At 33.9% G+C, this 25856-nt stretch overlaps 4 protein-coding genes and 1 pseudogene across 4 annotated transcripts; 3 read left to right on the forward strand and 2 right to left on the reverse strand.

Moving 5' to 3' along the window:
- Nucleotides 1–860: 860 nt before the first annotated feature.
- Nucleotides 861–2589, forward strand: LOC107925005 (berberine bridge enzyme-like 7). Its single transcript, XM_016855579.2, has one exon. It carries the CDS (start codon nt 881–883, stop codon nt 2471–2473), a length of 1593 nt encoding a protein of 530 aa, XP_016711068.1. The 5' UTR covers nt 861–880; the 3' UTR covers nt 2474–2589.
- Nucleotides 2590–4013: 1424 nt separating this feature from the next.
- LOC107925009 (berberine bridge enzyme-like 7) lies at nt 4014–5773 on the reverse strand (annotated as a pseudogene).
- Nucleotides 5774–10556: 4783 nt separating this feature from the next.
- Nucleotides 10557–11200, forward strand: LOC107925099 (berberine bridge enzyme-like 8). The gene has a single exon (XM_041079446.1). It carries the CDS (start codon nt 10568–10570, stop codon nt 11198–11200), a length of 633 nt encoding a protein of 210 aa, XP_040935380.1. The 5' UTR covers nt 10557–10567.
- Nucleotides 11201–11218: 18 nt separating this feature from the next.
- LOC107925098 (berberine bridge enzyme-like 7) lies at nt 11219–12160 on the forward strand. Its single transcript, XM_016855664.2, has one exon. The coding sequence runs from the start codon at nt 11219–11221 to the stop codon at nt 12158–12160; it is 942 nt and encodes a 313-aa protein (XP_016711153.1).
- Nucleotides 12161–22297: 10137 nt separating this feature from the next.
- On the reverse strand, nt 22298–24076 carry LOC107924959 (berberine bridge enzyme-like 17). The gene has a single exon (XM_016855538.2). The coding sequence runs from the start codon at nt 24043–24045 to the stop codon at nt 22432–22434; it is 1614 nt and encodes a 537-aa protein (XP_016711027.2). The 5' UTR covers nt 24046–24076; the 3' UTR covers nt 22298–22431.
- Nucleotides 24077–25856: the final 1780 nt, after the last annotated feature.

Below are 25856 nucleotides of genomic sequence, written 5' to 3' on the forward strand. Positions count from 1 at the left end.
GTACTAAACATCTTTAAACTATGATTCTTATTTTAAATTGGCTCTTAAATTTTAAATAATTCTAATTACATTCTTAAACTATTGAGGTTATATCAAGTAAGTCACTAAAATAATTTATTTAACGGTTAGATGACACGTTAGATCTTATGGTACATAATTTAAAATGAAAATTTTAAGAAAAATGAATATTGTAAAAATGGATATTTAAAAATTTTAATTTCTAGGTTTTCGAAGCTTTTATAGAACCCTTTATCATTCACTCTTTTTTTTCTTTCAATTTTACTTTATTTTTAGTTTTTGCTTTTGAACATTATGCGAAAATGTTCTATTTATTTAAAATTTTCACTTGAAATTTAGCTACATAATATTTGATGTGTCATTTAATGGTTAAATTAAAGGTTTTAATTACAAAAGGACTTGATTGATATAGCCTCGATCTTTTAAGGATGCAACTAGAATATTTTGAAGCTTAGGGCCAATTTAGAATGAGAGTTTGGGGATGTCTAGTGCAATTAACTCTACATGAAATTAATTGATTTTAAGAAAATTTAAGAATTTATATAATAAAAAAAAAGAAAATTCAAAATTTTATATATTTTTTATTCTTTAAAAAAATTAGATTTTATAAAATTAAAATTTTATATTTGGGTCAAATAAAAAATTAATATATAAGGAAAAGAAGTCGAATAAATATTTTATTCAATTTAAAAACAATATAAAAAACAAAAATGAAATTTCTTAATTGAAAAGTCTTAGAAACATGTTCAAGACTTTAAGAATGAGATAAGCTTTGAGCTGATCCAAACAGGACCCTCCCCTCTATATATATACCCCCGTTAAATCATAATAACAATGCACCAATACCATCTGGAAAACAAAAATGAAAATTTCAAGCTCCATATTTCCCCTTGTTTCAATCTTCAGTTTATTACTGATTTCATCAGCCACATCTTCCGATTTTGATGATTTTATTCGATGCCTTCCTCAACAGTCTAATTCTTCTGTTCCGATCACCGATGCAATATTAACTCCCAACAATTCGACTTTCCAATCTACATACCAATTACGCGCTAATAATCTTCGAACCTTTTTATCAGCAACTTCGAGACCGGTGGCCATTATAACTGCTCTACATCCATCCCATGCACAAGCCGCTGTCATTTGCGCCAAGAGACATGATTTTCAACTAAGGATTCGAAGCGGTGGTCATGATTTCGAGGGACTTTCGTACACTTCTGATGTCCCGTTTGTTATCCTCGATATGTTCAATCTAAACTCTATAGATATCGACGTGTCGACTGAGACGGCGTGGGTTCAAGCAGGAGCCACTACCGGCGAACTTTATTATAGGATAGCCGAGAAGAGCAATGTCCATGGGTTCCCATCTGGTGTTTGTACCACTCTAGGCATTGGTGGACACTTCAGTGGAGGTGGGTATGGGTTTTTAATGAGAAAATACGGGGTTTCCATTGATAATGTCATTGATGCACAGTTGATCGACGCTAATGGTCGAATCCTTAACCGTAAATCAATGGGGAAAGATGTGTTTTGGGCTATAAGAGGCGGTGGAACTACCAGCTTTGGTATCATCCTTTCATGGCGGATCAAGCTGGTTCGTGTTCCACCTAGGGTCACTGTTTTCACCGTGCAAAGGACCTTGGAACAAGGCGCAACGGAGCTGGCTTATCGTTGGCAACAAGTTGCCCCTAAGCTACCCAAAGATCTCTTCATTAGACTCCAGCCTGAGCCTATCAACAATGGTGGAAATAATAAAACCGTTAGGGTTTCATTCATCGGCCATTTTCTGGGACAAGCTGATGGACTTTTACGATTAATGAACGTAAGCTTCCCCGAACTGGGATTGACCCGAAATGACTGTTTAGAGATGAGTTGGGTGGAATCGACCTTATACTGGGCGAATTTCCCCAATGGAACCTCCATTGATGTGTTGCTCGATAGAGTTCAAGAAAACAGAGTGTTCTCCAAGAGCAAGTCCGATTACTACAAAGCATTGATCCCCAAACAAGGGTTAGAGACCTTATGGCAAGGATTAATGGATATTGAAGACATCTTCGTCCAGATGAACCCTTACGGTGGGCGAATGGAAGAGATTTCGGACTCGGAGACCGCGTTTGCACACCGAGCCGGAAACCTCTTCATGGTGCTGTACGGGGTCCAATGGTCCGAGTCTGAGGGAGGGATCAACGCCACGGAACGTTACGTTGAGATGTCGAGGAGGTTGTATGAGGCAATGGCCCGGTACGCATCGAGCAACCCAAGAGAAGCGTTTTTCAACTACCGAGACCTCGACATTGGCAGCAACGAAAGCGACGAGACAGATTTCGAGGATGCTCAAGAATACGGCGCTAAATATTTCCGAAACAATTTCATAAGACTAGCAAAAGCGAAAGCCACGATCGATCCCGAGAATTTCTTCAAGAACGAGCAAAGCATACCACCATTGCCTCATTGAAATCCTGGCCTTCTACAATCATCTAAAAATGAAAACCAAATATCTTACTAATTTGCTTGTAATTTTAAACATATCATGTTCTTCCATGTATGATAAATAAGAATATCTTTATGTGATTTTGTTTGTGTAACTCATAATAAAATAATTTGTATTGTATAAAAATTAATTGTATCACATTTTTAAATTATGATACTCATTTTTAATTGATATTCAAATTTTAAAATATTTTAATTACATCCTCAAATTGTTAATTAGGAGTGACACCAAGGGATTGGTACTTGATAGGGGCCAGGGCCCACTAAAATAAGAAAATGGCAGAACCAAGCTTTTAGGAAGAGTATATTGTGGACTACGCTATCAATATGCTAAAATTTTTAATTAATTTCTTTTAGTTTTCTAATATACAAGAATTTTTTAAAAATATTTCAAATTTTAATAATATTCTTGTGATTTTTTTAATATCAAGATGATCGAGTTATTCATGTTAGGCACAGTTTAAAATTTTTGAAGACCTATGGTAGTACTGTAAAATGTTTGAAGAATATTGATTTATATGTGACATCTACAATGGCAAAATTCAATGGCATTTCGAAATAGCTTGCTACATTCCTAGAAAGATGGAAGCTAGAAATGTACGCATTTCATTTTTCATGTGGGAAGCGACTATTACACTCGAATAAACCGCTTTAATAGTTAACCTTTCAATTAATGGGTACAAAGTAATCAAACTTAGTAACATCAATCTGCAATAAGAGTGTTATTGGTTGTTGGATGCCGTTTTATTTAAGACGAGACCAGAAAAAATTAAACAAGTGCCACGTGAAGTACTTATAATTAGAGAAACTTATCACACCGATTCAATTTGAATTCAGTCTGACTTAATTTGTTGACACTTAAAATAAAATTTATGACCCAAAATTTTGTTCCTTTTCCCTCTCTAACCTTAAAATATTTTATAATATTTTAATAAATAAAACCCTTTGTGGCTAATTGTTGGTAATTTGATACCATGAACACCTCTGTACTTCTTTAGTGGATAATTGATACCAAAGTCCAAAAGAAAAAAACTAAAATAATTTTTTTTTACTCGGGTTAATGTAATATTTTGTACTTGAATTTAATTTCAAGGTTTAATTTGATACTTAAATTAAACGATATCATATGTCTCAAAGAATGTTTAATATGTGTGCTTTAGTAAAAAAAAACCTTAAATACTTAATTAAAACAAATAAAAAATTTAAGTATCAAATTGATAAAATAAACCTTAAGTATGGAATTGAAAAAAAAATATGACACGAATAAAAAAGGATGAAATTGAATTACACAAATAAAAAAGCTAAAGCTTGATAAAGTATTGATTTACTAAAATATGTTGAAAAGAAAGGTTGATATTACGTACATTACGTGACATTCGGGTCATGTAAAGAAAAAACATATAGATAAAATCAATACATAAAAATATATATAGAAAAAGTTTATTTAAATTTCGTAAATTATTATCTTTATTATTACATAATAACTTCAATATATTTAATTTTTAACAAAATTTAAAATAGACGGTAGAACGTACATAAAAGATATAATAAAAATGGCAAGAGAAATTAAAATTATTGAGAAGTTCATATATTGTTTTAATGAGATGGCGGCGTTGGCAAAGGCGGTATGCTTTGTTCGTTCTTGAAGAAATTCTCAGGGTCTACCATGGCTTTCACACCCGCCAGCCTCATGAAATTGTTCCCGAAATACTTTGCCCCGTATTCCTTCGCAACCTCAAAATCCGTCTCGCCGCTTTCGTTGCTACCGACGTCGAGGTCTCGGTAATTGAAAAACGCTTCCCTCGGGTTGCTTGACGCATACGGCGCCATCGCATTGTACAACCTCCTTGACATCTCGACATAACGCCCTGTGCCGTCGGACTGGGACCATTGGATCCTGTACAGCACTATGAAGAGGTTCCCACTGCGGTGCGCAAAGGCTGTCTCCGACTCGGATATCTCCTCCATTCGCCCACCGTAAGGGTTAAATTGCACGAATATGTCTTCAATGTCCATCAACACTTGCCATAAGGTCTCTAACCCTTGTTTGGGGATCACTGCTTTGTAGTAATCGGACTTGCTCTTGTAAAACACTCTGTTTACTTGAACTCTATCGAGCAACACATCAATGGAGGTTCCATTGGGGAAACCCGCCCAATATAAGGACGATTTGACCCAACTCATCTCTAGACAATCATTTCTGGTCAAACCCAATTCAGAGAATCTTACGTTCATTAATCGTAAAAGTCCATCAGCTTGTCCCAGAAAATGGCCGATGAATGAAACCCTAACAGTTTTATTGTTGCCGCCATTGTTGATAGGCACAGGCTGGAGTCTAATGAAGAGATCTTTGGGCAGTTTAGGAGCAACTTGTTGCCAACGATAAGCCAGCTCCGTTGCGCCTTGTTCCAAGGTCCTTTGTACGTTGAAAACAGTGACCCTAGGTGGGACACGAACCAGCTTGATCCGCCATGAAAGGATGATACCGAAGCTAGTAGTTCCACCGCCTCTTATAGCCCAAAACACGTCTTCCCCCATTGATTTACGGTCAAGGATTTGACCTTTAGCGTCGATCAATTGTGCATCGATGACATTATCAATGGAAAGCCCGTATTTTCTTATTAAAAATCCATACCCACCTCCACTGAAGTGTCCACCAATGCCTAGAGTGGTACATACACCAGATGGGAATCCATGGACTTCGCTTTTCTGGGCTATACTATAATAAAGTTCGCCGGTAGTAGCTCCGGCTTGAACCCATGCAGTCTCGGTTTTCATGTCAGATAGCTATAGAGTTAAGGTTGAACATATCGAGGATAACAAACGGGACGTCGGAAATATACGAAAGTCCCTCGTAATCATGTCCGCCACTTCGAATCCTCAGTTGAAAACCATGACGCTTAGCGCAAATGACCGCAGCTTGTGCATGGGATGGATGTAGAGTGGTTATAATAGCCACCGGCCTTGAAGTCGCAGATGATAAGATTCGAAGATTGTTAGCACGTAATTGATAAATAGATCGGAAAGATGCATTGTTGGGAGTCAATATAGCGCCAACAATTGAAACAGAATGGTCGGAATGTTTAGGAAGGCATTGAAGAAAAGCATCGAAATCGACCGGATTGTAAGATGCTGCCGATGAAATGGACAACAAAACGAAAATCGAAACAATGAAACAGGTGTAGCTTGAAGCTTTCATTTTGGAAATAATGTGAAGAGATATGGTAATGGTGCATTGTTGTTATGGTATATATAATGGTGAAGGTGTGGCATTTGGATCAAATTGGAAAGCTTATCTAAATGTGTGAAAGGTTTAGAAAGCATACGAATTATAAGTTATAAGACTTTTCAACAACGAAATTCTTGAGGGTAAATTATGAAAATAGTCACTTTTGTTTGCCTTAAGTTACATTTTAGTCACTTATATTTGAAATGTTACGTTTTAGTCACTTACGTTATCGTATTGTAATATTTTAGCAACCGAACCTTTAATTGTCGTTAACGGTGTAATGGTAAGTTGATGTGACACATTAAATTATCATTTTAAATGAAAATTGCATGTTAAATTATACAATTGGTTTATATATTTTTTCGTTTTAATTTAATATTTTTAATTTATGTTCTTTTAACTTTTCTTTTTTTTTTTATTTTCCATTCTCTTCTGCTACTCCCCCTGTTTTCCTCCCTTCCCCATTTCTTTTAATGTTATTTTCCTATATTTTCCATTTATTAAAACTAGTCCTTACACTTTTATTTTTTTGAACAATTTAATTTTTTCTTTTTATTTATTTATTTTCCTTTTAATTTTTCTTTAAAACTAGTTTCATATTTTTCATTGCATAAACATAATCTTTGCCCATCAAATAACCCAAGTTATTTTTTTCTTTCACGTGTTTCCTAAATTAAATTTCACTCAAAACCTAATATTTATCATTCTTAATCAAATCTCGATTTGAATATAATCTAATCTTGAAACTAAAATTGGATTTGACTAATCAATATAAAAAACCATATCCTTAATAAAATCTAAACATAAATTTAATTCTTTATATTCAAAACAAAATTTTCCGTTTTCAATTTTTTACAGAATAGTATAGATTATTCATTTCCTTTTATTTTATTTTCTAATGAATAAAATTAAGCAAACTATAAAATTGATATAAACCTTCTTGGATATTCCCAAACAAGCTTGATTGGAGGTCGAGCCTGGATGAACAGAAGAGAGAAAGGAAGCAAGGACTCAAATTTTAGGTTATGTTGAGGGTAGTTTCGTATGGTATTTGTTTTAGTCATTGAGAGTGTAGAGTTCGTTTGAAGAATCCGTGAAATAACGTTGTTTCGAGAGGATGAGAATGTTGTAGGTAAGGTAAATAAGGTGGTTGTGGGGGTTGGTTAGGAGGTTGAGGGAACAAGCTTGTGAAACTTTTTTTAGGCTGGATTGCCATAAGTCATGACTGGCTAGGTCTTCAAGTGAGGCGAGCTTGTAGGCTAAGTCATAGAGAGATCCAAATTGATTTGTTAAAGCGATGATGGATGATAAGAGTTTGTAATTGTGGGGTGAGAATATGCAAAGCAAGTTTTATTTTGGTTTTAGCTTTCGCATTTTCTTTTTTCATAAACATAAAAAAGTTTTAATAAATAGAAAATATAGAAAAACTACGTTAAAAGAAATGGATAAGGTAGGAAAATAGAGGGAGAAGCGGAAGAGAATGGAAAATAAAGAAAAAAAGAAAGTTAAAAGAACATAAAAGAAAAAAAATTTAATTGCTCAAAATAAAAAAATATAGGGACCAATTGTATAATTTAACCTAAAATTTTTATTTGAAATGATGATTTAACATGCCATGACAGCTTACCATTACACCGTTAACGGCAATTAACAGCTCAGTGACTAAAATGTTATAATACAAAAAAAAGTGACTAAAATGTGACATTTCAAATATAAATGACTAAAATGTAACCTGAGATAAACAAAAGTAACTATTTTAATAGTTTATCCTTTATTTTATTATTATTATTATTTAATACAATATTTGTTTTCACAAAAATATAAAATATTCAATCATTCTTGAAACAGGGGAAGCTAGGAATTATTTTTGTAGAAGGGGCTAAAATATAATTTCACCTTTATTAATTTAAATATTTAAAAATTAAAAGATTTATGTAAAAAAAATTTTCTAGGTGCCGGCACGCTATGCCCCTGTCTTGGAATCAATTAAAAATTGTTATTAATAGTAATAAGTTACTATTACCGTACCTATGTTTGGTTCAACTTTTAATTAGAGGGTTTAATTGAATTTTAAAAGGAAATTAAGTTTATAAACTAAATTTTATAAAAATAGAATGCTGAATAAAAGACATAGATGTATATATAAACATGATAAGATTTTTTTTTTTTACATACCCCTCTATCAGGGGACAATTTAATAGTTAGGTAGAGTTCTTGACGGTGGTGTAGTTGGGGACTGGTGGAGGAATGAGTCTTTTATAATTTTTAAAATTAATAAAATTACACTTTGACTCTTTAAAATTTATAAACATTTAAGCAATTAAAAAGATAAAATTATATTTTTATTATCGTAAAAGTTACATTTTTACTATCGTAAAGTTTGCAATTTAATTTCGGTCCGTCCTAAAAATAATTTCTGGCTTTGCTCTTGATTCTTGACCTCTCAAAATAAAAAATTGTTTGTTTAGTCTCCTCTAAAATAGTAGAATTATAAATTAATATATGATAAAACTATACTTTGATCCCTAGAAAAAAAAATCTTTCTAATCTCTTAAAAATAATGAAATTATAAATTAATAAATGATAAAATTATTTTTTGACCTCTCAAAAGTTTATAATTAAATTTTAGCCACTTTTAAAAGAATTTCTAGATTCACCCTTAGATGAAAAAGGACAAATAATTATCAAGAAAGAGCAAATAATTATCTTCGATCCACACCATAAGAATGCGATCCCTATGACCTGAACCCACAATTTGAACAAATCATTGCCAGGCACAGGTAGGAATTCCGGCGACTTGCGACTTGAACAGACAGTATGAGCTGTAGGGTGAAGACTTATAACCAATAAACCTAACGTTGGAGTTCAATGAGATATTTATGCATATGTAATATAATTATTATGGTTTTTAAAATTTAATGTTATAAAATTTTTTATTATTTATTAATATTATTAAGCTGAATTCAACTAGATAAATAGCTCGAGCTCGACTCAATAATTATTGAATCAAGTTTGAATTTCCTTCGAGTTGAACTTAAGTAGCTTCTGAATCTTATTGTCTCATTTATACTCTATTTCAAATTCTCCTACTCTCCCAAAAACACTTTTTTTTGTGTGTGTATGAAAATGACGGAACCAAGCTTTCAGGAAGAGTACATTGCCAACTATCCTATAATAAAGTTTGCCGGTAGTAGCTCCTACTTGAACGCACGCCATCTCAGTCGACATGTCGATGTCTATAGAGTTTAGGTTGAACATATCGAGGACAACAAACAAGACGTTAGAAGTTTACGGAAGTCCCTCGAAATCATGACCACCACTTCAAATCCTTAGTTGAAAATCATGTCTCTTGGCGCAAATGATAGCGGCTTGTGCATGAGATGAATGTAGAGCAGTTATAATGGCAACCGATCTAGAAGTTGCTGATAATAATGGTCGAAGATTGCTAGCACATAATTGGTATATATATTTAAAAGATGAATGGTTGGGAATTAATATTGCATCGCATTTATTGAACACGTTGCAAATACCTTAGACGACAATCGACGAGCAATTGAAGAATAGCCAAAACAGGCCCGACGTCAGGACAAGGAGCGTTGGCTTGTTAGGACGATACGATGGACGATGTCATGACGAGGCCAATGAGACATTGCGACATCACGATGTGTTCTCTCCTATTTGGCAACCACATTTTAGATTTTAAATAGGACTTCTTCTTTTAGTTAGATTCTGATTATTTCAGGAATAGTATGATTAGAACTTTAATTTTAATCTATTTAAAGGGCCATCATATCCTTATTTTGACAAGCCAATGAGTAATGACTTTTCTTTGAGAGTGACAAAATGTAGTTGCATATGAATTTTGGTGAAAGTTTCGTGGCAACTATCGAAATAATTTTGTTCATATTTTACTCTTGTTTGTTTACTCATTTAGTGAAAAATCCAAGCCTCCTTTATTCGTGGTTTTTATTTCTTTGAGGGCTTTTCACTAAAATATTTGTGTTCGTTTTTCTCTGTATTTTCTATTTTGTTGTTTATATGAGTCGATCCCAACATTTTGCTTTTAAACATTATGTGACAATGTTCTATTTATTTAAAATTTTTTGTTTTAAAATTAGCTACATAAGATTTGATGTGTCAATAGTTAAATTAATGGTTTTAATAACAAAATGACCTGATTTATATAATCCTGATCTTTTAAGGATGTAATTAGAATATTTTGAAGTTTGGGACCAATTTAGATTGAAAGTTTGGGGATGTTTAGTACAATTAACCCTACATAATATTAATTGATTTCAAGAAAATTCAAGAATTAATGTAAAAAAAAATTAAAATTTTATATATTTTTTATTCTTTTACAAAAATAGATTTTATAGAATTAAAATTTTATATTTGGGTCAAATAAAAAATTAATATATATGGAAAAAAGTCGAATGAAGATTTTATTCAATTTAAAACCAATATAAAAAACAAAAATGAATTTTCTTTATTGAAAAGTCTTAGAAACATGTTGTTGAAAGGTGGCCCAATCATGCTGCTGAGATGTCTTTGTTTAATGTATGCAACTTGTATGCATGATGCAGCTCGTGTGTATGCAGCAGTAATATGCTTTGTGTTTTAGTTGCAATGTGATGTTGCTTAGAAAATGAACAAGTTTAATGACAACTTGATGCGTTTAGGTAATAGATTGACTTGTTTTAGTATACATGTTTAAGACTTCAACAATTTGAGATAAGCTCTGAGCTGATCCAAACAGGTCCCTCCCCTCTTTATATATATAACCCCCCTCAAATCATAATAACAATGCACCAATACCATCTGGAAAAAAAAATGAAAATTTCAAGCTCCATCTTTTCCCTTATTTCAATCTTCATTTTGTTATTGATTTCATCGGCCACATCTTCCGATTTTGATGGTTTTCTTCAATGCCTTCTTCAACAGTCTAATTCTTCTCTTCCGATCATCGATGCAATATTAACTCCCAACAATTCGACTTTCCAATCTATATACCAATTACGTGCTAATAATCTTCGAAACTTTTTATCAGCAATTTCGAGACCGGTGGCCATTATAACCGCTCTACATCCATCCCATGCACAAGCCGCTGTTATTTGCGCCAAGAGACATGATTTTCAGCTAAGGATTCGAAGTGGTGGTCATGATTTCGAGGGACTTTCGTACACTTCTAAAGTCCCATTTGTTATCCTCGATATGTTCAATCTAAACTCTATAGATATCGACATGTCGACTGAAACAGCGTGGGTTCAAGCAGGAGCTACTACCGGCGAACTTTATTATAGGATAGCCGAGAAGAGCAATGTCCATGGATTCCCATCGGGTGTTTGGACCACTCTAGGCATTGGTGGACACTTCAGTGGAGGTGGGTATGGGTTTTTAATGAGAAAATACGGGCTTTCCATTGATAATGTCATTGATGCACAGTTGATCGACGCTAATGGTTGAATCCTGAACCGTAAATCAATGGGGGAAGATGTGTTTTGGGCTATAAGAGGCGGTGGAATAACGAGCTTTGGTATCATCCTTTCATGGCGGATCAAGTTGGTTCGTGTCCCACCTAGGGTCACTGTTTTCACCGTGCAAAGGACCTTGGAACAAGGCGCAACGGAACTGGCTTATCGTTGGCAACAAGTTGCTCCTAAACTGCCCAAAGATCTCTTCATTAGACTCCAGCCTGTGCCTATCAACAATGGCGGCAACAATAACACTGTTAGGGTTTCATTCATCGGCCATTTTCTGGGACAAGCTGATGGGCTTTTACGATTAATGAACGTAAGCTTCCCCGAGTTGGGTTTGACCCGAAATCACTGTTTAGGGATGAGTTGGGTGGAATCGACCGTATACTGTGCGAATTTCCCCAATGGAACCTCCATTGATATGTTACTCGATAGAGTTCAAGAAAACAAAGTGTTCTCCAAGAGCAAGTCCGATTACTACAAAGCATTGATCCCCAAACAAGGGTTAGAGACCTTATGGCAAGGATTAATGGACATTGAAGACATCTTGGTCCAGATGAACCCTTACGGTGGGCGAATGGAAGAGATTTTGGACTCGGAGACCGCGTTTGCACACCGAGCCGGAAACCTCTTCATGGTGCTGTACAGGGTCCAATGGTCCGAGTCTCACGGAGGGATCAACACCACGGAACGTTACGTTGAGATGTCGAGGAGGTTGTACGAGGCAATGGCCCCGTACACATCGAGCAACCCAAGAGAAGCGTTTCTCAACTACCGAGACCTCGACATTGGCAGCAACGAAAGCGACGAGACGGATTTCGAGGATGCTCAAGAATATGGCGCTAAATATTTCCGAAACAATTTCATAAGACTAGCAAAAGCGAAAGCCACGATCGATCCTGAGAATTTCTTCAAGAACGAGCAAAGCATACCACCATTGCCTCATTGAAATCCTGGCCTTCTACAATCATCTATAAATGAAAACCAAATATCTTATGAATTTGCTTGTAATTTTAAACATATCATGCTCTTCCATGTATAAGAAATAAGAATATCTTTATGTGATTTTGTTTGTGTAATTCAATTTTACCATGCATTTCACATTTCCAAATTATGATTCTTATTTTCAATTAATTCTCAAATTTTAAAATATTTTAATTACATCCTCATATTATTGAAGAAGGCAACATCAAAGGGTTGGTAGAGGCCAAGCCCCCCTAGAATAGGAAAATATCACATTGGCCCTTTCATAATTTATAAAATTATAAATTAGTAAACAATTAAATTGTACTTTGACTTTCAAAATGATAATTAAATATTATAAATATATAAGTTAATACAATGGATAAATTACATTTTAGCTCTCATAAAAACACAAAACTCGCCTCCTAAAAAAACATAATTTATGGCTTTACCCCTACTATCAATGTTATATGAATTAGATTCTTTCATTATCAATGTTATATCTTATGTAATTAAATTTAAAATGAAAATTTTAAATAAATAAAAAGTTGTCTCATAACATTTAAATAAAATAAAAGTCCATTTAGTCCAAATAAAACGCTTTAGCAGAGTAAACCGGAAACAAACGAACTTAACACCGGAAAAATCACCGAATATAAAGATAAGAGCATTGGTCGACATGAAGCTCTAATATCCTAAATAGAACAAAATCAATAGCAAAACATTTGTTGACAACAAACTCCCAATTTTGCAAGACTACCATTAACGAAACTATTCGCTTCTCGACGCGTCTGAACAAAGTTAACATTACCAAATTCGTGCCCAAACAAGTCGAAAGTCTTACAGTATCTCCAAGGCCTCAACAAAGGTCTTAAAATCCATGTAATAGAGTTCAGTGAATCGGATTCTATATATAATTAGTGTAACATCACTTTTACATGGAGATGAGGAGAAGAACTAAAGGGTGGCAACAATCGCCTTTAGTGCTGCTTCAGCAAGGGACAAGGCAGCAATCGGTCCAAAAAAACACCATGCACCAGTCCGTCACTAACCCTCAGCACACCACCTTTACCAGCGCAATTAGAGCCAATTGTCTAAGCTCCATCCACGTTAAAATTCAGAATTGAGACACCAGAGCATTTGGCACATGGTACATAAGGCCAAACGACAGTCGGATTAAAATCCGCGGGCAAATTGGAAAACACCAACGAGACCACCAAAAAATTTAAAAAAACTGATTACCATGCAAGTTCACCATTCGCGCATCAAGATTCAATAAGCCACCAATCTTATGAGTAACAAGTCACCCAAAAATTCAGAAAATATCCAGGTTCTCTTAAAAACACCACCACAATAATTTCTTGCAAACTCCCAATAAATATAGATTGACCAAAGCTAGAAAAGCACATAATAGAAACTATAGAGAGAAAAAAATAATGATCCCTTGTGCTATGGAAACGGATAGAAAATGGACCATGAACTTTTTCAATATTTCCTAATCCACCTTTTCATAACTTAAAAACTCACTATCATTATAACTTGTATAACTTGCATAGCATCTATTGATACGAGTAACTCAGCCCAATTCAAAGGCCATAATAGTGATGAGTTTAGTTTTTCTCAAGGCCCAATTACGAGATCCAAATCCAAACAAATAAAGTCAAAACTCAACTTAGTGGTTCAAGACTTTATCACGAAAAAAATTCAAGAAGAAGAGTTGAAGTTTCAAGACAATAAATTCTGGAGTAATGATGAATTAGAAGAGACTAATTATGTTTGTGGGCCTAAACTCTCAATCTATGACGACAAGCCCATGTGGAAAATGCTAACAAGCTTAAACATTTCACTTCAAGAACCCCAATTGATCTTACAAGCTTAGACATTTCATATTGGGTTTAAGTTTTAGGCTTAATTTTTATTATATATAAGCACAATATTTTGTTTATTAGCTCTTATTATTTTATTATTATTTTATTCCGAATTTTTGATAATTATTAAGTATTTTAAGTTATTTAGGAATTTTATGTTAACAAGAAAGTTTAGTTTAAAACTACTTCTTGTTTAGATTAAATTAGAGTTCTAGTATACTTAGGAGTTTTATTTAGATTTATTTATCTAGCCTATATATAGGCCTTTGCATTGTACACAGGGAGACAATTGATTATTATTCTATTTCTCTTTTGAGTTAATAAATTCTCTTTGAGTTTTTTCTTTTCAAGAATTTCTCTTGAGTTTCTTTTAGAAGAGTTTTAACAATCTTTTTAGATTGTGGGGATCATCTTCAAACTTTTTCTACCCAAGGTTTTTATCTTGGAGGGGAAATTAGAGCCGCTTGAAGGGGGTTGTGGATTCTTCGTGTTTCTAAGGCTTCTTAGGACTTCTACACGCCACGTTCTATCTTTCCATTTATCTTCTTTATTCACTTCCTGAATCCTTGATTTATTATTTGTTTTAATTATTTTATCTAACTTGGATTTAATTTCGTTTTAGGTTGTGTCAAGAAAAATCTAAGTTTCTTTCCGAACGTCTAGAGCCCTAAGTCAAATCCGCGACTTTGACAAACTTTACGATCCGCTTTCGCGTTCATCCTTCTCAACCTTTATCATTTGGTATCAGATTTGGGCGTTTTAGGTGTTCTTTTTTAAATTGATTTCTCGAAAACAGCTTCAAAACAAATTTTACCCCTATAGTTTTCAAAAAAAAATATTTCTCAGTGGGTAAACGATTTTCAAATGATCTAAAATTTTGCATACTATTTCTTGGCACTATTTTAAAGTATAAAAAAACATTTCCCACAAAAAAAAAGAGATAAAAAGTACAAAAAATAAAATACGAAAAAAAATAAAAAAAAATTTTGTGGGTTGAATTTTGTGCCGAAACTTTCCAGATCAAATCTACATTATTTGAGGAGGCTTCAGTTTAAATTTTGTGATTTTTGGAAATCGGGAACACCTTGAACGAAGTTTGTCAAGTTGCTTCGCAGTTTTTCGGGTTTTCAGGTTTCAACAATTTTCATTGACTCTTAGCTTTAAGTATTCATTTGTTTTCCTTTTTATTTGTTCCTTACGCATTCTAACACTTTCTTATTTCTTGTGTTAGTAGGTTAAAGCACGTTGCATATTCCTTCATCCGTGCAACAAAATTCTTTGATGTCTAAGCAAATTTTGGACTCATAGTGCTATTAGGTTTGCTTTGATAGTTTGATTCTAAAACATCTTGATTGATTGATATAGACACTTTTAAAAGACTCACAAGATTAATTCTTACCTCATTGAGAATTTTTTTTTGAGTGCATATAGGTGAGGTTTGCTTAATTTTTTCTTTTGAAGTGTTGTGCTTTTCCAGGCTTTCACTATGACTCGTGACACTCGTGCCTGTAAAAACCATGATGAGATACCATCTGATGACAAAGAACAAGATGTTACATTGGAGAATATTGTGGGGATGGTAAAATTGCAACATCAACAATTGAACGAGGTACGTGATACATTTGAGGCCAATTTGACTACGTGTCAACAGAACCACAAGAGAACATTAATCAGCTTTCCAATCATATTCAATTGCTCACTAAAGCTGTTGCTCGTTTGGAGACTTCTTCAAATCGACGATCTCGTGCTCGTGATAGTGATCATGATAGGGATAATGAACAACTTCGTATTCGTTCTAATCCTGGTAGACACGAATATCGTCACATTGATAAAACTTTGGGTATTTCTAATCAAGGCCATCCTTCTGTCGCTAAACCAAAGTTCAACATTCCACCATTCCAAGGAAAGTATGATCCAGATGCATATTGCGATTGGGAGGATAAAATGGAGATCATGTTCTGTTGTTATAAGTGTCCGGAGGAGGAGAAAGTTCCATTAGCTATATTGGCATTTTCTGATTATGCATTGAGTTGGTGGACTCAACTTGTGTTGAACCGCCAAAGGAATCGTGAACGAGATGTTGATTCATGGGAACAGTTGACACAAATCATGTGAAAACGTTTTATCCCACCTCATTATTATAGGGATATTAAACGAAGACTTCAACGCCTTGTTCAAGGTAATCGATCTGTTGATGAGTACTTTAAAGAGATGGAGATGCTTATGCATAGAGCAAATATCCAAGAAGATGAGGAGACTACCATGGTGCGGTTTGTAGATGGTTTGAATGTTTCGATAGCCAATGTTCTTGATCTTCAAACCTACATTGATCTTGAAGATACGGTACGTAAGGTAATTGAGATTGAGCGACAGTTTCAACAACGTCAATCTCGTTCATTTAGTACTTCACAATATTATAGAGGTACGAGTTCTAATTCTACTTTCAAGAATTTGAAATTTCCTTTTGCTACTAATAAATTGCTGCCAAAACATGATGAGACTAAATCTTTTGAGGGGAAAAGTGGGGCTCCTACAAAACCTTCTTCATCTTTTAAGCAGTTCACTTCTACTACTTCACCAAAAAAACAACGAGCTCGTGAAATTGAATGTTTTAAGTGCAAAGGGCGTGGGCACTATAGCCGTGATTGTGCCAACACAAGACTTTTGTTGATCAAAGAAGATGGTGATTATACTTCTGATTCCGATAAAACAGACCCAGATATTCCCGAATTAATTGATGATGTCAACGATTGCGGTAAATTTTATGGTGAAGAAGAGTTGGTGGAACCACTAACTCATCCCCGATGTTTAGTTGTGAGGCGCACACTCAACATCCAATTGAAGGATGATCATGATCTTCAACGGAGTAATATATTCCATTCGAGGTGTTTGATTAAAGGTACATTTTGCTCATTTATCATTGATAGTGGAAGTTGTGGTAACGTTGTGAACAGCTACCTTGTGGATTCTCTTGCTTTGCCATGTAGCAAACACCCTACACCATACCATCTTCAATGGCTTAATGAAGGTTCGGAGGTCCGTGTGGTAAAACAGTGCTTGATCACTTTTAAACTTGGGACTTACATTGATGATGTTTGGTGTGATGTCGTTCCCATGCATGCTGCCCACTTGTTACTTGGTAGACCATGGCAGTACGATCGTGATGTTATTCATCATGGTAAATTAAATCGATATTCTTTTATTTTTAGTGGAAAAAAGTACACTTTCACCCCTTTGAATCCGAAAGATATTCACAATGATCAAATCGACATGATGAAGTTTTGTAAGGAGGTTATGGGAAGTAAGACACAAAATTCAAAAAAGGTTGAGAGAAAAGAGGTCTCTAGTGAAAAGAGCCAAATTAATAATGACCCAATGGTGAGTGCATCCTCTTGTGAGAAAAAAAGAGTGGTTCATAATTTTTATGCGAGTGGAAAAGATGTGCGACGAGCCTTACTCACTAAACAACCTTGCATCATTATTCGATTTAGGCAAAACTGTTTATCTTTGACTAACCTTCATAACTCTTTGCCTAGTGTTTTTATGTCTCTTTTGCAGGAATATGAAGATATTTTTGAAGCAGCACCTAAAGGATTGCCACCTTTGAGGGGTATTGAGCATCAAATTGACTTAATACCTGGGTCAACAATTCCAAATCAACCAGCTTATAGAAGCAATCCCGATGAGACGAAGGAGTTACAAAAGCAAGTAGATGAACTTTTGGCGAAGGGTCACATTTGTGAAAGTTTAAGTCCTTGTGCAGTGCCGGTAATTCTGGTGCCAAAGAAAGATGGTACGTATAGAATGTGCGTCGATTGTCGACCAATTAACCAAATTACTATTAAGTATAGACATCCTATTCCAAGGCTTGATGATATGTTTGATGAACTTTATGGTGCTTGTATCTTTACAAAAATTGATTTAAAAAGTGGCTACCATCAAATTCGAATGAAAGAGGGGGATGAATGGAAAACAGCATTTAAAACTAAGTTTGGTTTATATGAATGGTTAGTCATGCCTTTCGGTTTGACTAATGCACCTAGTACTTTCATGCGCTTGATGAACCATGTTTTGAGACCTTATTTGGGTAAATTTGTGGTAGTATATTTTGATGATATTCTGATTTACTTAACTTCTTTAGATGACCATGTTTTTCATGTTAAATCAGTTTTGGATATTCTGCGAACTGAAAAATTATTTGCCAACCTTGATAAATGCACTTTTTTTTGTGATAAACTAATCTTTTTAGGTTTTATAGTAAGTGCTCAAGGTATTCATGTCGATGAGGACAAAGTAAAGGCAATTAGAGAATGGCCCACTCCTAAATCAATTACCGAGGTGAGATCTTTCCATGGTTTAGCAAGTTTTTATAGACGTTTTGTGAAGGATTTCTCCACTATTGCTGCTCCATTAATTGAGATTATTAAAAAATCTGTGGGTTTTAAATGGGAAGAAGTTCAGGAAAAGGCTTTTCAAACTTTAAAGGATAAGTTATGTTCTGCTCCGGTTCTTAAATTACCTGATTTTTCTAATACTTTTGAACTTGAATGTGATGCTTCAGGTATTGGAATTGGTGCCGTGTTGATGCAAGAAAAAATGCCAATTGCATATTTTAGTGAAAAACTGACAGGGGCACAATTAAACTACTCAACTTATGATAAGGAGTTGTTGGCATTAGTCCGAGCTCTACAAGTTTGGCAACATTACTTGTTGCCAAATGAGTTCGTTATCCATACAGATCATGAATCCCTAAAATGGTTAAAGGGACAATGTAAGTTAAGTAAGAGACACGCTCGATGGGTGGAATTCATAGAGACATTTCCATATACAATTAAGTATAAAACAGGTAGAGAAAATGTAGTTGCTGATGCCTTATCTCGTAGATATTCTTTGATAACTACATTAAATGCTAAAGTCTTAGGGTTTGAACATATAAAAGATTTATACTTAAATGATATTGATTTTGCAAATGTTTTTTCTAATTGTGGGAATGGTGCCTTTAACAAGTTTTATATTGTAGATGGGTTTCTTTTTCGCCTAAACAGGTTATGTGTTCCACAATGTTCAATGAGAGAGTTATTAATTCGTGAAGCACATAGTGGAGGCCTCATGGGACACTTCGGTGTCGCCAAAACACTAGATATTCTACATGAACATTTTTATTGGCCGCACGTGAAAAAGGACGTTGAAAAGGTCTGTTCTAATTGTATTACTTGTAAACAAGCAAAATCTAAGGTAATGCCTCATGGACTTTATACTCCTTTACCGATCCCTTCTTCGCCATGGGTAGACTGATCTATGGATTTCATTCTTGGTTTACCACGAACAAAAAAGGGTCGAGATAGTATCTTTGTTGTTGTTGATAGGTTTTCAAAGATGGCTCACTTTATTCCTTGTCACAAAACGGATGATGCTACACATGTGGCTGACTTGTTCTTTCGAGAGGTGGTGCGCCTACATAGGATAACTCGCACCATTGTATCGGACAGAGACGTAAAGTTCCTAAGCCACTTTTGGAAAGTATTGTGGGGTAAGCTTGGTACTAAATTATTATATTCTACTACATGTCACCCCCAAACAGATGGACAAACTGAGGTAGTCAATCGAGTCTTAGGTGCTTTACTACGAACTGTTGTGGGTAAGAACCTTAAAACTTGGGAAGAATATTTGCCATTTGTTGAGTTTGCATATAACCGATCTATTCACTCTACAAGTGCATATTCCCCATTTGAACTTGTTTATGGTTTTAATCCACTAACTGTACTTGATCTTGCACCATTGCCTATAGAAAACATTTCTAGTTTAGACGGTGAGAAAAAAGCTGAATTGGTGAAATCCATGCATGCGAAAGCAAGACAACGAATCGCCAAAACAAATGAAACAACTGCCAACAAAGCTAACAAGGGGCGCAAGCAAATTATCTTTGAGCCCGGTGACTGGGTTTGGGTCCACATGAGAAAAGAGCGATTTCCAACTAAACGCAAAACAAAATTGGACCCACGTGGCGATGGACCTTTTCAAGTACTCAAGCGCATTAATGACAATGCATATCAAATCGACCTTCCCAGTGAGTATAATGTTAGTGCCACTTTTAATGTCGCTGACCTTTCTCCTTTTGATATTGCAGATTCGAGGGCAAATCCTTTTGTGGAAGAGGGGAACGATACGAGTAACTCAGCCCAATTCAAAGGCCATAATAGAGATGAGTTTAGTTTTCCTCAAGGCCCAATTACGAGATCCAAATCCAAACAAATAAAGTCAAAACTCAACTTAGTGGTTCAAGACTTTATCACGAAAAAAATTCAAGAAGAAGAGTTGAAGTTTCAAGACAATAAATTCTGGAGTAATGATGAATTAGAAGAGACTAATTGTGTTTGTGGGCCTAAACTCTCAATCTATGACGACAAGCCCATGTGGAAAATGCTAACAAGCTTAAGCATTTCACTTCAAGAACCCCAATTGATCTTACAAGCTTAGACATTTCATATTGGGTTTAAGTTTTAGGCTTAATTTTTATTATATATAAGCACAATATTTTGTTTATTAGCTCTTATTATTTTATTATTATTTTATTCCGAATTTTTGATAATTATTAAGTATTTTAAGTTATTTAGGAATTTTATGTTAACAAGAAAGTTTAGTTTAAAACTACTTCTTGTTTAGATTAAATTAGAGTTCTAGTATACTTAGGAGTTTTATTTAGATTTATTTATCTAGCCTATATATAGGCCTTTGCATTGTACATAGGGAGACAATTGATTATCATTCTATTTCTCTTTTGAGTTAATAAATTCTCTTTGAGTTTTTTCTTTTCAAGAATTTCTCTTGAGTTTCTTTTAGAAGAGTTTTAACAATCTTTTTAGATTGTAGGGATCATCTTCAAACTTTTTCTTGCCAAGGTTTTTATCTTGGAGGGGAATTAGAGCCGCTTGAAGGGGGTTGTGGATTCTTCGTGTTTCCAAGGCTTCTTAGGACTTCTACACGCCACGTTCTATCTTTCCATTTATCTTCTTTATTCACTTCCTGAATCCTTGATTTATTATTTGTTTTAATTATTTTCTCTAACTTGGATTTAATTTCGTTTCAGGTTGTGTCAAGAAAAATCCAAGTTTCTTTCCGAACGTCTAGAGCCTTAAGTCAAATCCGCAACTTTGACAAACTTTACGATCTGCTTTCGCGTTCATCCTTCTCAACCTTTATCATCTATTGTCGCAATCAACAACCCCAAAATCTAAATCAAATGACCTTGAATATTATCGAGAGTCATATTATCAATAGATCAATATTACCTAGTAATCACAATCACCATTTAAATAAGACAACATTATAGATCCCTAAAGGTTCCAAAATAGCATGTACGTAATAGTGTCACGGGTCACAAATCAAAACTTGTGATGAATGCACGTAGAATATCGCATGAATGTAAACTGATTAAATAAAGTTCATTTGACTCACTTAAATTAACCTGATTTGTGGAATATGTAATTCTTCAAAATATTAGAAACACTTTGAGAGCATGTATCCAAACACTAACACTTGATGTGTTTAATATTCTTGTAACTTATTTTGAGAATTAGACTAGCTTAAGCAAAACGTATTTTCGTTTCCTTAGCAGCTAAATATTTTTGGACATGTCGATTAATATGTATTTATTGTATTTAATTGGTTTTTTGACTCTATCCAAATAGTAAAATTACTTTCGTTTTTGGACATGTTTTTGGTACAAAGTTAATTGTATTTAATTTATTTACTAAAAAATGTTCAAAAAAAAGTTTGATATTATCTACATTACGTGACATTCGGGTCATGTAAAGAAAAAAATATAGAAAAAATCAATATCAAGATCCAAAGAAGTTTAATTTTTTTAACTTAATCACTCATCTATTATTTTATTGTATAAATAGTGAAATTAGATTACACAAATAACACTACATATATTATTATTTAAAAATAAATCTCAAAATTAATTGTAGTGTAATATGAAATGACGTACATAAATTTTTATAAATAAAATTTTAATTGATTCAAAATTTTCAAATTATTAACATCTTTCTTAATACATATATAATAATTTTTCGTTTTTATATTACTTACATAGATTTTTTTATATTCAATTTAAAATTAAATTAATGTATTTATTTTTTTAAAATATGTATAATCAAAATAAAGTTTTATATATACATTTAATCAAAGTTTTTTGTATATAAATTATATCAACTTAAAGATAATGTATCACTTTACGAATTAAATCAAAGTTGATATATAATTTTAAGAATAATTATAATTATTTTATTGTACATAAAGAAATAACAACATACACAGTGAACTTAGATATAATAAAAATGGTAAGGGAAATTAAAATTATTGAGAAGATATTTCATATATTGTTTTAATGAGATGGCGGCGTTGGCAAAGGCGGTATGCTTTGTTCGTTCTTGAAGAAATTCTCAGGGTCTATCTTGGCTTTCACACCCGTCAGCCTCATAAAATTGTTCCTGAAATACTTTGCTCCGTATTCCTTCGCAACCTCAAAATCCGTCTCGCCGCTTTCGTTGCTACCGACGTCGAGGTCTCGGTAATTGAAAAACGCTTCCCTCGGGTTGCTCGACGCATACGGGGCCATCGCATTGTACAACCTCCTTGACATCTCGACATAACGCCCTGTGGCGTTGATCCCTCCGTCGGACTCGGACCATTGGATCCCGTACTGTGCCTTGAAGAGGTTCCCACCGCGGTGCGCAAAGGCTGTCTCCGACTCGGATATCTCCTCCATTCGCCCACCGTAAGGGTTAAATTGCACGAATATGTCTTCAATGTCCATCAACACTTGCCATAAGGTCTCCAACCCTTGTTTGGGGATCACTGCTTTGTAGTAATCGGACTTGCTCTTGTAAAACACTCTGTCTACTTGAACTCTATTGAGCAACACATCAATGGAGGTTCCATTGGGGAAACCCGCCCAACTTAAGGCCGATTCGACCCAACTCATCTCTGAACAATCATTTCTGGTCAAACCCAATTCAGGGAATCTTACGTTCATTAATCGTAAAAGTTCATCAGCTTGTCCCAGAAAATGGCCGATGAATGAAACGCTAACAGTTTTATTGTTGCCGCCATTGTTGATAGGCACAGGCTGGAGTCTAATGAAGAGATCTTTGGGCAGTTTAGGAGCAACTTGTTGCCAACGATAAGCCAGCTCCGTTGCGCCTTGTTCCAAGGTCCTTTGTACGTTGAAAACAGTGACCCTAGGTGGGACACGAACCAGCTTGATCCGCCATGAAAGGATGATACCGAAGCTAGTAGTTCCACCGCCTCTTATAGCCCAAAACACGTCTTCCCCCATTGATTTACGGTCAAGGATTCGACCTTTAGCGTCGATCAATTGTGCATCGATGACATTATCAATGGAAAGCCCGTATTTTCTTATTAAAAATCCATACCCACCTCCACTGAAGTGTCCACCAATGCCAAGAGTGGTACATACACCAGATGGGAATCCATGGACTTCGCTTGTCTTGGCTATACTATAATAAAGTTCGCCGGTAGTAGCTCCGGCTTGAACCCATGCCGTTTCGGTTTTCATGTCGATATCTATAGACTTAAGGTTGAACATATCGAGGATAACAAACGGGACGTCGGAAATATACGAAAGTCCCTCGTAATCATGTCCACCACTTCGAATCCTTAGTTGAAAACCATGACGCTTAGCGCAAATGACCGCAGCTTGTGCATGGGATGGATGTAGAGCGGTTATAATAGCCACCGGCCTTGAAGTCGCAGATAATAAGACTCGAAGATTGTTAGCACGTAATTGATAAATAGATTGGAAAGATGCATTGTTGGGAGTCAATATAGCTCCAGCAATCGAGACAGAATGGTCGGAATGTTTAGGAAGGCATTGAAGAAAAGCATCAAAATCGACCGGATCGTAAGATGCCGCGGATGAAATAGAGAACAAAACGAAAATCGAAACAATGAAACAGGTGTAGCTTGAAGCTTTCATTTTGGAAATAATGTGAAGAGATATGGTAATGGTGCATTGTTGTTATGGTATATATAACGGTGAAGGGGCGGCTTTTGGATCAAATTGAAAAGCTTATTTAAATGTGTGAAAGGTTTAGAAAGCATACGACTTACAAGTTATAAGACTTTTCAATAATGAAATTTTAATAAATTCTTTGTTTGACCAAAATATAAAATATTCAATCATTCTTGGAATCAGTTAAAATTTCTGATTAATAGTAATAAGTTTCGTTCAACTTTTAATTATTGCTTTATAATAATAATAATAATAATAATAATAATAATAATAATAAATTCATGATCAAACCAGATTTACTGCGTATTTTCCGTTAGCCTTATTATGTTGGCCAACTTTCATTGAATACTATACATAAATATACCCCCAGTCCCCCAAGTTAGGATATATATATTGGGTACAATTGTATTCGCATGTTTAGTCTAGATTTTGATAAATAAATAAAATTAAATTGTTAATTTTCGTTAAATTATTGTATATAAATTGTTGAACACAAGCTGATATTCGAGTTTATATATACACACACGTGATCTATCAGATAGTCGATTAAGTCTTAACTCGATTGGCATGAATATTATTGTCAATACAGGAGGGCGTGTAATTGAGTACACTGAAACCCATTATTTTCTTTAAAAAAAATAAATTAAGTTTGAAATTTAATATTCAAACCTTTGAGCCTCATAAAATTGAGGCAATAATTTCTGAATTTTCATAAATTAGGCCGCCAAGTTAATAAATATAGTGAAGAAAAAGAAATAATTCAAACCTCCCAATCACGTTAAATTGAATTCATTTTTATATTAGTTTTGACATTAAAAACAAATATGAAAGAAATGTTTTTTGGTCTTATTTTTCGCGGCACTTCCGCAAAACCAAAAAATCCAATTGTTCATCAGCTTGTTATGCAATAATTAAGACAACCATATTATTATTATTGTTATTATTATTATTATTATCCATGCATGTTAATTTTTAGAATTTATTAAATAATTTTTGGGAAGAAAAACTAAAAATCGATTCAAACCAAATCATTTCAACGGTTTATGTCGAGTTGAATTTTATTAAAAAAATAGGCTTCAACTTTCCATAATATAAAATAGATATTAATGAAATTACCTTATAAGAATTATTGATTATTTTTATTTACTTAAAATTTTATATAAAAAATATTTATCAAAAAAACTTTAAAACATTATAAAATAATGTTTAAAATTTATAAACAAAGCTATTTTGTAATATAAATAAAAAAATTCAAAATTTAAACCAAATTGAAATAGCACAAACTATTCAAAAAATTTAAAAAAAAAACACTCAACCGAAAAAAAATCAAAATAACCCTTAAATATTTTACTTGTATAACTAAAAATTTAATAAAATATGATAAATTTTGTTGAATATTTATGACATTTCTTGGAAGAAATAAATTTGAAACTTTTATTACACGTCAGCAGCGGAAGAAAAAAGTTGAAATTTAAATTTAATAGAAAAAAAATAGAATGTTGAAAAAAAGTCATAGATGTATATACAAACACGATAACATATTTAATTTTTTTATACATACCCTTTTATCAGGGGCCAATTTAAAAGCTAGGCAGACAGGTTGACCTCCCAAAATAAAAAATTTATATTTTAATCTCAAAAAATAAAAAAATTCTAGTCTCTTAAAAATAATGAAATTATAAATTAATAAATAATAAAATTATGTTTTGACTTTTAAAAATTTATAATTAAATTTCGACCTCTTTCAAAGAATTTCTAGATTCACCTTTACATTT

Source organism: Gossypium hirsutum, chromosome A10 (assembly GCF_007990345.1).
Source record: "Gossypium hirsutum isolate 1008001.06 chromosome A10, Gossypium_hirsutum_v2.1, whole genome shotgun sequence".
NCBI lineage: Eukaryota > Viridiplantae > Streptophyta > Magnoliopsida > Malvales > Malvaceae > Gossypium > Gossypium hirsutum.

Excerpts from the sequence above, each read along its gene's own strand:
- LOC107924959 (XM_016855538.2), bottom strand. The coding sequence starts at position 24,045 with ATGAAAGCTTCAAGCTACACCTGTTTCATTGTTTCGATTTTCGTTTTG.
- LOC107925099 (XM_041079446.1), top strand. The coding sequence starts at position 10,568 with ATGAAAATTTCAAGCTCCATCTTTTCCCTTATTTCAATCTTCATTTTG.
- LOC107925098 (XM_016855664.2), top strand. The coding sequence starts at position 11,219 with ATGGGGGAAGATGTGTTTTGGGCTATAAGAGGCGGTGGAATAACGAGC.
- LOC107925005 (XM_016855579.2), top strand. The coding sequence starts at position 881 with ATGAAAATTTCAAGCTCCATATTTCCCCTTGTTTCAATCTTCAGTTTA.